This window comes from Anabrus simplex, chromosome 1 (assembly GCF_040414725.1).
Source record: "Anabrus simplex isolate iqAnaSimp1 chromosome 1, ASM4041472v1, whole genome shotgun sequence".
NCBI classification, from domain to species: domain Eukaryota; kingdom Metazoa; phylum Arthropoda; class Insecta; order Orthoptera; family Tettigoniidae; genus Anabrus; species Anabrus simplex.
This window is the reverse complement of record NC_090265.1, coordinates 1,272,247,614-1,272,260,839: the sequence shown is the minus strand read 5'-3', so window position 1 is coordinate 1,272,260,839 and position 13,226 is coordinate 1,272,247,614. Positions and strand designations below refer to the sequence as shown.

Genomic DNA, 13,226 nt, shown 5'->3' with positions numbered 1-13,226 from the left:
GACCAGCTGATTCGTATTTATAGCTTAATAACGTTTACGTTCAAGAATACGTTGCAGTCTTCCATTCTTCACAAGCGAATCCGTCCTACTGACTACACCGCAGAAATGAAAGGCAGAAAGCTAGCCAGGACATGTGCTTTACATGCAAACAAACGTTCAATTACCTCCTGGAGAGAGATGGTATTAACAAAACACTCCTCCGTAATGAAGAGTTAAATAATAAGAGGGTATCTTTATCTAATACATTTATGGAATCAGATAGCTTGAATGTCAGATCCTCTTCGTGACTTCAAAACGTATGGTGAGATTAATTTATCGTTGCCTGCAAGAAGAATCATCATTGCTTCTAACTACGGTGAACGAAATTATCACCGTCTTCGTAACTTAGAATAAAAACAAATTTGCCTGAAACAGAACAAAAATAACGCAGTATTTATGGCTATATTAGTCAATCGTTCCAATAATTTCACAGCATTAAGTAATATATTGTGCCGTATCAGAGCCATGAATTAGCGAACCGGGCACATATATTTTAAATTTAATTCAACATGTTTTATGTTTGGCGCGCGCTGATACGAGAGGGGAATGCTTGAGGAATGATGCCATGGAAATTTCCACGCAAGGAGTGAATGATAAGGAGATAATTGTGCGACGAAAACAGAAGAGGGCAGGTCTCGAGCGCGTACTACGTGATTATGCCGTGGGGCTGAAAATCGCAGGGAGCCAACACTCCACACAGACTTTTTATATGGATAGCCAGCCTAACGGGACGAAAAAGTGAAGTTCAATTAAATTTGAACCTCGATTTACGCTGTAATTAGGACAACAAATGACACTATTTGCCTCTTCAGAATTTACAAGAAAAATTGACCGGAAGGGATGTGCTGTATATTCCCGAGTAATGTAAATTACGCAGTTGTGCTACTCTCACATAAAGGAGGCGAAACACACAACACATGGCCTGCTAAGGAAATTCCCCTGATTGGTTCCAATGCAGGGATGATGCGTTGGGCGATTGCAAGAAATTTACGATGGAATTCATTTCCGCATACAATCAAGACTTATGGGATTATTTTAACTACCTCTTGTACGCACTGCTTCACTGATATTCGTGATATCAATGGGATAGATTGATATCCTCCTTGGGAGGTTTCTAGCATCAGCCATCTTGTGCCAGTTTTAATAAATAGGGCAGACAAACTCACACCCGGGGCAGTCGGGCAAGTGTCACGGTGCTAGCTCCACGTGACTCGTCGCGAAATTCAGTCTCTTTGTGCGGTGATAAACTGAGACAATACGCAGAAATACTGTGTTTAGAAATATAAAGTATTATTCAGAAACTGTTCACGACGTATTGTTTGACAGCGTCCGAATTTAGAATAATTATTTGACATTTATACTGATCTGCGATTATTATTATTATTATTATTATTATTATTATTATTATTATTATTATTATTATTATTATTATTATTATTATTATTATTATTATTATTATTATTATTATTATTATTATTGACAGTGAAAATCTGAACGCAGATGGGACGGACAGTAACGTCCATATGAAAGAAAGGAGTTTAATCTGGGCTAGCTAATTATTGAAAATTAAATAAATAGTTTTTAAACAGTAAACCACGCTGAAACACAGATAACCGGGCATACATTCAGTGCGGGACGATAGTTTTGATATCACTTTGGGGTGTGATTTGAAGTTACGTGAAGGTGTGGCTAATGTTCTGTGTTGATGCAACAGCTTTTCACCAGTCGGAACCAGGCTTGGATTGTGTGTCAGCGGACGAGAACTCAGCTCCGGACCCGTGATGTTCCAAGGACAATCACCGCTGTGATGGAATTATAAGTCTTCTCGGCATGGGCCTTCCCGGGGCTCGAACGGAGAACACAATGCAATCATCAGATAAGTGCATAATCCCATTATAAGTAATTATGAATGCGTATCTTGTAAATAGTTCATTTTTAGATTAGGATGCACATTTGTCCCATTTAGAGATTTAGTATAGGAAGCTTTTGAGTGAGTTAGTCTAGTTAAAATTAGCAGAAATTATGAAGGGATCTTTGTAATCACTCAACTTTAATTATTATTTCACAGTCATCGTGTAGTTCAAATTTTGGATTCATATTAGATGTAAAGTTCCACAGTAGGATTATTTTATTTATTTTGTCAGTGCATTAGTTTAAAGATTACGGTGTTGGGAAATAATGCTATAATGATTGCATGCAAATAGAGTCTAATTAATGTATGTCTTTGAAGCCTGTTGGTAGGATGAGAAATTCACTCGATTATTTTTATGTAAATTAGTAGGAATTTGGTAGCATAAGTTCCATGGTTGCAGATTTGCTGTATCGTGTACTGTGAACGTCGCTGGGATTCGAATCCAAGACTCACATTTAGATAGAGCTTTCCGTAAGGAAGCGCTTTCAAAATAATTTCTTCTTGTCCTCCGAATTTTGAAGAAGAATTTTGTCAAATATGACAGGTCATTTGACTTTAAGAGAGTGGTTTTCCCTTGAACGTGCTCAGGTTATGAAACCCGGCCTATATTTCTTGAGACTGTGTCGGTAGGAATTGGGATAGCGAGAAAGTCCCTTTTAACGACATGATTATTAAAATTTGTGATTTGTTTATCCTGCCAAAGGTTTCGGCAGCGACATTTATGCGAGATGGGATTTAAGAGATTATGTTCTCAATAGAATGAGGCGTTTTAAATATTGTATGAGGTTTTCATGCAGAGCTGATATTTTAAAAGGGCTTTGTGAGGTGAAGGAACTGCACCAGCAATGCGAAGGGTGGACCATGTCTGTTACGTGTCAACCCTCAACTGTCATTGTTACTGAATGGACTTCTTTAGCGGATTGACGACCGAAGGAAGAGAAAAGAAATACATTTGACCAAGTCTATATTTATATTTCCACAGGGTAGTTTTAAATCCTTTTGTGGGTTGTTTTAAATACCAAGAAATAGTTTGGCCCTAAGGCCAAGTAATTAATTAATGTATGTGGTAAGAACCCCTTTTCTTAAATGAAGTATTTAGGGTTTTCTTTTTAGCGACCCGCCATAACGGCAGAAGATCTATGATTCGAATCCCGGCAAAACCAACGTGAATTCGCCCGGGTTTTTCCTTGACCTGGACAGACATATACACACAGCCAGTTGTTGACTTTGTGTTGTTTAATGTTTTGGTGATGGTGATATGTGTGTTTTTTTTTTCTTGTGAGCAAGTTCTGGCTTTACTCACGTAATGATTCTGGATTCGTATTTTCTCGGGCCCAAGTATTGGTTCAGGGGATGCCTGGCCGAGGCGGTAAAGGCATGCTCGGTTCGCCCGGAAGGACGTGGGTTCGAATCCCCGTCAGGAAGTCCTAAAATTTAAGAAACGAGATTTCCACTTCCGGAGGTGCATATGGCTCTGAAGTTCACTCAGCCTACACACACACACAAATGAGTATCAGGTTAATTCCTGGGGGCAAAGGTGGCCGGGCGTAGAGCTAACCACTCTACCCCATCACGTGCCGAGGTTAACAATGGTGGAAGCCTTTACTTTCCACTCCTCCAAGGGTCTTCATGGCCTGTACGGAGGTAACTTTGCTTTGCTTTGCAAGTATTGGTTCATTCTATTTAAGTGTATAATTTTATTTTATTTTGTTCTCTGGTGTAAATGGTACGTGGGCATTAACCACTCAAATAGCTTCAAACATTTTTCTTGCTTAGGTTTCACTTTTTTCCCTGTGTTGAAGGGAATGTAATAGGATTCGCTGACGCATTTGTAATTACAATACTTCACTAGATCATTAATGGGGATGTACTTGTCTGTAACTGATTCAAAATCATTTCGTCATGTGTTTTTTTTAGGAGTGTCACGTTCTCTGAAATATGGTTCTAATGACCTACATAAACATACGTATGAGTTTATGTTACAGTTTTTCACCAAGGCCTTTAAATATTAATTTGCTTATATTGGGAGAATTTCATTTGCCGTAGCGTACAGTGTCCTGAATTTCCCTGCGCACTCTTAATCCTGTAAGATAGATATAAGTTTCTAGACTCGAATAAACACCCTGGGAGTCCCGGTAATCAAGATCAGGGGTGCGGAAAAGTGTGCGTTCGAATCCTGCACAGGCATCGGGTTTTGCCACATTTTTTGTCATGGATACTTGCCTTTAGCTTTCGTGGTGGCATAGTACCCCAGACCAGTAAGATTTCAATATAGGTATCTATGATATCTAACAAGTAAGTGCTTGGACGAGGTTTAGATACAAATGTTCATTATAAGCTATTATATTTCGGAAAAAGCCAGACTGCATGGAAGCAAGGCAGGGGAGGATTATAAGAAAAGACAATTTCAAATACCTGGGAGAATGCATCCAACCAATTAGACTAGGTTAAGAGGCCATCGAAGAAATATCCAGGAAACTGAAACTGGCTTGAAGGCTAACATAGAACCGGTACAATAAAAGGACGATATGCTACAAGGCTAAAATCTTCTTCTCCTTAAGTCTCATAGTGTTCACCTGTTGCCAACAGAATTGGAAACAAAACAGTTCATATCGCTGCTTATGTACAGTATTGCACTTACACAGAACCTGTCTTAGCGGGGCTGAGTGGTTTAGGTAGAGGAGCACTAATTTTCTGAGCTCGGGTTGGCGAGTTCGAACCCAGTTCAGTAGTAAAACCAGAGGGATTGTACGACACGACATATCATACACTGAATACGAAAGTGAAGCTGAAAGAGCTAAAGAAAAGGGAAAGAAAACTCCTAATGAAAATCCTAGGACCACGAAAAAGTACAGATGGAACGTGGAGGAAAGTTTACCGAAAAGAAGTCGGGTACAATGCGGAAATAGAAGTTGGAATTCTATGGACATTAACTGAGGATGAACAAAAACCGATTGATCAAAAGATTCCTTAAATATGTATCGTGAGATTAAAGGCAACCATAAAGTGGATGGAGGAGGTGAAGGACACAAAAATATTGGAATTATAACGGCGTCGACCTACAAGTGAAGGAATGAAGAGTTTAGGGGAGATGCTAAAAACCGACTGACCAGAAAGCCTTAAATCAATCAATCAATCAATCAATCAATCAATCAATCAATCAATCAATCAATCAATCAATCAATCAATCAATCAATCAATCAATCAATCAATCAATCAATCAATCAATCAATCAATCAATCAATCAATCAATCAATCAATCAATCAATCAATCAATCAATCAATCAATCAATCAATCAATCTATCTATCTATCTATCTATCTATCTATCTATCTATCTATCTATCTATCTATCTATCTATTTTCTTGCAGTATTTCAAAGTTCTATAAGGCCCGCAGTGGAAGGAAGAAAGAGAAATATTTGATGAACTCTTCCATTTTCTCCTCTGATTAACGATAGGAGGATATGGTTATTTCGCAGTATCCTACTTCTCCTACACCACCCTTATATCCCCCACGACATCAATCACCACAGTGAAGGGAATGACAAATAATTTTAAACCATCCTAGTTCCATTTCCGGTGAGATATAGTGTTAATAATGCACTATGTCTTCTGGAATAGGCTAGAACAAATTTTCTTAGTTTCATTGACCAGTCCCAGTCTCATCATTGGCTGTGACAACATGAGAGTGGCTAAGGTAAGAGCAGTGGTAGTAATATAATTCCTCATGCAGGTAGTTCCTCTTGCGAGCAGTGTGAATGTATAATTAAAGTCAGTAGACATGGCAGAATGGTATGTATTAGCATATTCTGGCTTAGTGAAGAGAATAACGGTACGCCATTAATGAAGCTTTGGCTGTGTATGATAATCGAAGGCGAAGCTATTGAAGATCCAACCAGATTGATTACAAAACATACCTACATGTTATGGAACAATCGAAACTGGAAATGATTTTAAATGGAAGTCATTGTTTGGAAGTATTTTAACTAACATAGTATGCAGTAGTACATATATATGAGATTATAAATAGTCGCCGTTATAGTAATGTCGAATGTTCCAGTGGTGTTTCGACACAAAGTGCGTGGAGGCTGGAAAGCGTATTGAAGCTATACATGGCCATTGGGGGTCGTGGGGACCCTGGAGTGAATGTTCTCGTACGTGTGGAGGAGGAATTGAGTCTCAAGAGCGTGACTGTGACAATCCGAGGCCACGACATCGTGGTCGTTACTGTGTGGGTGAACGGAAACGATCCCGTATATGCAATATTGGGGTAAGTGTATAGTTTAAGTTAAGCCAGACTAAAAATTTGCCTTTTTGAATAATTACCTCAGATATTTCTCTCAAAGATCTTGACAACAAGCGAACCTGTGGTAGGTGGCAGTGAGAATCCGAATAGCGTTCATTATTGAATATGATTTGTTCTCTCTGGATTTTAGCTGCCTCTGTGGATCAGCGGTAGAGTGTCGGGTTCAAACCCGGCAGAGGTTGTCGGATTTTTGAAGGGCGGAAAAAAGTCCATTCGACACTCCATGTCGTACGATGTCGGCATGTAAAAGATCTCTGGTGACACATTTGGTGTTTACCCGACAAAATTCATTAAATCTCAGCCATAGACGCCCAAGAGAGTTTCGGTGTACTCGGTCTGCCATCTAGTGGGGGCCTAGAGTAAAACGGAACGTCGAAATTGACGAGCAGACAGCCAGATGGCGTCAAATTGAAATGTCTGCACACGGCAGCTGAGGCCATACGATTATTATTATTATTAGTACGGTGATTTTCTCCCATATGAATTGATGCAGGCGTGCTGTGGCCTAGCGCCCACTAGCGATTAACTAATTGCTTGGTTCGGCACCTATTTAGCTGCCGATTTTGAATACTGAGACGGGTGGCAGTGCGTATACTTAAAACTTTGTAATCACGTCAACTAAGAAGTTGGCGCATGCATTATTTTCTTGGAACTGTTTCTCGCAGAAACGAACCTCTGGGTTCTTAACGTGGCTGCGCGCATTATTAGTAGTTTCTTGCGCTTGCTCAGTGATACATGGTTTAGAACGACCTCTTGCACTGTCGACACTGTCGATACAACTTGTGTTGTACAGTCAGGGTGAATAAATGTCACATATCGAAGCTCTGTTGGCTATCCAGATATTATGAAGGAACAGAACTCGGAAATTTCCTCTTCTCATTTAGTGGCTAGTGCATAACGATGAAAGAAACCTGTACGTTCATGCTTTAATAAGATAAATACTTAATTATTATAACCTCTTACCTTAATGTAACAGTATACTTCAGAAGGAACGAACAGTCACAATCCAGTGTTTCGATGCGTAATTCGAGGCGAATCAGCTATTAGCAAGTAATCGAAACCATTTTCTCTTATGTGGAAGTAATTGAAAGATTTACTATCAAATTCCCTCAAAGCACTGCCCAGATTTTAAAACTGTACATTCGGTCATTTTTAATCTGAAGTAGGATAGGCCTATACCCAAAATCATTTCCCCTTTTCGTTTATGTGTTAGGAACAGAGACAGAGCATCAACATAAACGGTGTCTACGAAATCCGATTTGCATCAATGTGACTATTTATCACCAAGTGGGCACTGGTTGAAACTGCCGGCAATTATTAATTGCGTGATTTTACTGTACAAACACTCAGCTATGTAATCGCTAGTGCGCACTTAGGCTAATATTAGGAAAAGGCTTGCAAGTAAAAGGTAAGAAGAGAGCACCACGTTAACATGAATTCCACTACAAATTATTTGTCAAATTTTCAACAAAGAAATTACTGAGTCTGCTAAATCAAACTCTGTATTATAGATTGATGTTGTTTCTGTGTAAATAAATCCACAAGACAACACTAACTGACCTCTCTGAGGTTCACTTCTAATCCAACTCAGTGTTTGAAATCTGAAGTCAGAAGGCAGTAGCCATTCTAAATGCTTTGATCACCACCTATATAATCGAAGCTATAAAATATTATTCTCAATCTTATTTCAGTTTCTTCTACACGTCTTATAAACAAATTAAAATGACCAAATAAATCTTTTCAGAATTCTCTTTTAACAAGACAATAGATTTCGACATCTTCACATTTTTCTTTCGCAGAACAGGAAGACGAACCGGCTTGAACACTATTAGAGACGATTCAGTTTCGGAAACGCTTACGTTAGTACGCGGAGTACATTACGGTTATCACCAGCTTATTAATTGTTAATATTAGCCCTTTGATGAAAGCCACTTGCTATAGTATTTGAAACTAAATAACATGAAATACCTATACTTTACTGAACACTGAATACTTGAAAGTAGCAATGACAAAATATAAAATCTTTCTAATAACTAGAAACGCCTCTTTCAAAATTCTGATCGCCAAAGGCGACCTGCCAACCGAAAATTATTATGAGTTAGCATGGAAGAGAAACAAAGTAATCTTTTGTCCTGTCATGAAAGATGTAATATTGACAATGAATACTGGAACAGAGCATAAGAAAGGCAAACCAATTATGAAGGCACTGCTGTCATTCCTGAAAATCCAATATCTTGTAAATATTATTATAACTTGGTCGACTGTTTCAAAAATCTAATCGACAAAGGCGACCTGCCAACCGGAAATTACGCGTCCTGAAACTACTGTTTTACAATTCGCATTGTATTCCCCAGTAATGATTTGTAATTTGTTTGACAAGTTTGACAAGTAATCATAGTAAGTGATCTAAACCTCTACTTAGGAAAGACAAAGATATATTCTCACATCTTCATTTTTTCGGCCTTGAAAGTTTTGTTTAAAAAATATTAAACATCCAAAACAGCATTACGATAACCTGAATAGCTTCTAACATATCCCCGTTTTTCTTTCACAGTTTTGTGACCTTAAGGCACCATCATTCAGAGAGGTACAGTGTGCAGAATACAACGGTAAAAAGAATGGTAAAATATGGAAGCCATATTGGCCACAAAATAGAGACTGTAAGTACATGATTTTTATTGAAAACCTATGTCTGTCTCTATGGCTAAATGGTTAGCGTGCTAACCTTTGGTCACAGGGGTCCCGGATTCGATTCCCGGCAGGAATTTTAACCTTTACGTATTTTGTTGCATATCATGTGTGATTTATGTGTTCTTTATGTCATGTATGGTTGTAAATAAGGTCAGTAGTGGTTCTGTCCATCAGCTTGGCGATGTCTATAATAGCGAGGGTCAGTTCGAACCCAGGTGTTGTATCATATGTGTGTATTTTCTTTTACGTCATTTCATTGGGGAATCTAGGTCTTCATTAGAATAGGGATTGCTCAGACGTGTTGTCGGGTGCATGTTAGTTTTATGTGTTAGTGATAATATAGCCTCAGTGTTATGATAAAATTACCATTCGCTACATGTCACGATACACCGCTTCGCGATAAACGTACTCATTTCTATCAAGCATAACGGACAGATGTTCACATAACAAGTCACAACAAACATTTATAAATTTTAATGTAATTCATTAGTGTTATTTAATGCGCAATTTCCCATCATCATTAAGGTTGAATAAACCGGTTTGTGAGTTCAATATTTTGATTCGAATGTGTTCTCATTTTAGTTATGTATGCCCCGCTTCTCCTCCCCTGTACGCCTTTAAGTTTACTTTAGTTCAGCGCCTATTCATTTCATTCTTCTTGACCCATGTGCGACCCTGTAGATTCCGTGCCGGTGCCATTTAGGGAGGGGGCGGGTGCAGTACCATTTTAAAGATGTCAAGTCCAACACTATAAATCTTTAATATAGTTATTAGTGATTGTCTCAGTGGAGAATTGTTTTCTTGATAGTTCAGTTCACCATTGCGGTGCAAATTATATGCTCTAAAGACTAACTATGCTGTAGTTGATCAAACTTGCAAGTTTGCTTGTACTTATATTCTTCTCAATATTTTCAGCTAATCCATGTGAGCTTCACTGTATAAATGAAAAGTCAGCAGTTGAGATGATGGACATCAGAGTGAAGGACGGTACGAGATGCAGAGTTGGTACGAGAGACACGTGCGTCTCAGGCCGATGCAGGGTTTGTGTCCAAATTACATACAACATTTTTAGGTAGTTGGAACTTACTAAATATATGATAAACTTTCTTTGTGTATGATATTAATAACACTGGACAACATAATATTCTTCACAATAGAACCGAATATTGAATTCAAGTATTGAATCATACTTGTTATGTTAGGCATAGACTTTTGTGGCAGTCAATATTTTGTAACATACTTCTATATCCTTCATTTTTACAATTTTGTAAGTTATAAAATGTGGGAATCATTAGTGAAGTGTGGAAAATTTTTCTAACACAGATGAGAATTTTATTTAGAATGAGTGGTTACACGGTGCAGGATTATTTATGTGTTAGACAAGTTGTAATGTTTAGATATAGCATTGCAATGGTTGGCAGACAGCCAATATTGAAGTTGTAGTCAATACGTAGTGTTTTGTGCTATATATTGCTCTTCTTTGTATGTTTCATTAGCATTTAGGAGGTTTTCAGTATGATGAGAAAGTATTTAAATCATCCAGATAATTTTTGCTGCGTGTGTTGTGAGCTAACATTCAAGTCCCAGAGGGGAAATTTCACGCAACTTGTAAAAAAATCATGGACTTTATTCTGTTTGTAAATTTTGCGACTTTGATAAAGACTGGTCTCCAAGTATTTCCTATGTGTCATGCGTTAGGCTTCCCACTGGATGGAAATGTGGTACACATCATACGCCGTTTGCACCTCCTATGATTGCGAGGGATCAGAAGGATAATTCAACTAATTGCTATTTCTGTTTAATCTGCATACGACGAACTACGTCTAATGTCAAAAACAAAATGCACAAATAACTATCATTAACTACCCAATTTTTCATCTGCATTGAGACCAGTATTACAAAGTGAAGAATATCCAGTGAAAACTCTCCAGATGTCATGACTTAGTGATTGCTCCGACTACGACCCAACTGATATTGAAGAACAAACAGACGAAGGAGGTGATCCTACATTTAAAACAAAGTGTTGATCAGAAACTCACTTCTTAAAATTCATGGTGTTATTTGGGATAGTTGCCTAAAGAATTGGCTGAATATTTCAGGCTCAAAGTTTGAAGTCTACTGAAACAGGTGCAAGAATATGCATTTATCGTAGTCGCGATAGTGATTTCAAAGACTATGTCTCTAAGGAGAACTGTGTATTTCATTGTAATAATGTTTGTTCACTAATGGAGAGTATTGGATATATTATTTTTCTTGTTCTTATTCTAGCGAAGGTCGGCGATCTTTAATTTGGATGCAGCGATGCTGAAAAGGGACATCGTGCTCAATCCGTACCAGTTCTCGAGATTATTTATCCATAGAGTTCGTCGTCTGTCAGGTATCCTACGTCATTTTGTTCTTCCTTGTACGACAGGTTGGAAGATTCTGCACTTATCATTCTGAACTGTATGGCCGAAGTATTCCAGCTTGCGCTTTTTGATGGTCAACATGACTTCAACAAACTTCTGTTTATTCTGTTTATTCTTCGTTGTATGACAGGTTGGATGATTCTGTACTTATCATCCTGAACTGTATGGCCGAAGTATTCCAGCTTGCGCTTTTTGATGGTCAACATGACTTCAAACGTCTATCCCAGTAGATCCAAAACCTCACATTTCCGAATTCTGTCCACCCACGAAATGCGAATCAACTCTCTGTACACCCACATTTCGAATGCTTTCAGTCTCTTCCAGAGAGCTTGAGTAAGTGTCCCTCGTTATATTCCATACAGTAATGTGGGAAAGATGTAGTTGTGGACCAAACGGAGCCATAGGTTCAGATGAAGGTTGCGGTTGGTCAGCAATTTCCTCATCTGCATGAAGATGCTTCTCACTCGTTCGATGCGAACCCATACTTCTTGGCTGCAATCCCAATTGAGGTAACATCCTAGGTACTGACATTGGTGAACTTCATCAATAATTTCATTGCTGAGAATGAGCTGTACGTGGACGTCATGCTGATTACTCATGACCATCAACTGAGTTTTCTTAATGTTTATCTTCAACCCTCTGCTGCTACAAGCCAAATTCAATTTGTCTAAAATTACTGAAGGTCCTCTTCGTTGTCTGCTAGAAACACCGTGCAGTCCACATAACGGAGGTTATTCAGACGCTCCCCGTTGATACAGTTTCCTGTGGTAAATTGTTTTTCCAGAGCTTCTGCGAGGATGGCCTCTGAGTAAATGTTGAAGAGAAGAGCCATGGCCGACTTGGCGCGTCGCTCTAGCTAGCTTCTTACCGGTCTTGACAAACAGGTCGACGTACTGTAATCAGAGTGGTTTCATAGCTCGGCACGTGGCGCTGGCGACCTACGACTGTGTGGTAGAAAAGGTATAGACTTTGACTGCGACTTAATTTAGAGGTATGGAGATTGTTACATAGGTTAGTACTGTTAAAATTATTAATCCTAAAGGCTTCTTTTGTTGATATGTGCCAAAATAATGCCGCGAAATAAAACTGAAATGGGATGGAGTAGTCCAACTGACATTCCTTAAATGTGAGTAATTATAGTAAATACTTTTATTATCCAAAGACTTTGGATACATAGTAGAACTTACCATAACGAAATTGTTCAATAATTTTCTTTTCTGATGTTAATCTTGACATTAAGAAGCATTGTTTAATTGGAGTTTTAAAATTCTTCAAGTGCTACTGCCAGAATGTGGGAGGGGTCAAAACATAAAAATTCTTAATTATTTCTACTAAAATAATCAGTAGTGAGTCCCGAACAAAACAGTGTGTGTGTGTGTATAATAGGATTATGTCAACTCAAATATGTTTAAATTTTAACGTTAATATATAATTGAAGACCTGAATGGAAAAACATCCCAAGTGCATGTTTTTCATATTTCCATGGTTTTCCGCCAATGTGACCGTCATTTCAAGAGCTTGCTGCCTGCATGAAGACATATTCCAAGTCCAACTCCTTGTCAGTGTTTTTGAACGAATTATTTGTAGCTGAATCGAACAACATCCCGAGTCCAAGGACTTGGTTTCTTTTTAGTTGCAGTAAGCATGGGCTACTGCGCGGCGGGTGGTGACCTTGTACAGTTAACACAATGCTGTCCGGTCCATCTGACGTATAACTGGCCCCTGTGGCTGGAAGGTTTTGGCAGAGACATGGAGTTATTGCAGGGTATCATAATTTAATAATTTTGAGTCCATTCACACTTATATCCGTCCACTTTATAGTTGTGGTGAGATTTTATATTTGCGTGCATTCTGGTAATGATATTTGTT

The 13,226-nt window shown here is 38.5% G+C and overlaps 1 protein-coding gene across 1 annotated transcript in view; it reads left to right on the top strand.

Moving 5' to 3' along the window:
* The window catches only part of LOC137497204 (A disintegrin and metalloproteinase with thrombospondin motifs 12-like), a 205,073-nt gene that overhangs the window by 103,861 nt on the left and 87,986 nt on the right, over positions 1-13,226 (top strand). The window contains exons 12-14 of the mRNA XM_068225729.1: positions 6,013-6,222; positions 8,813-8,918; positions 9,865-9,989. Coding sequence (XP_068081830.1) covers positions 6,013-6,222; positions 8,813-8,918; positions 9,865-9,989 — 441 coding nt within the window. The remainder of the gene's footprint in view (positions 1-6,012; positions 6,223-8,812; positions 8,919-9,864; positions 9,990-13,226) is intronic.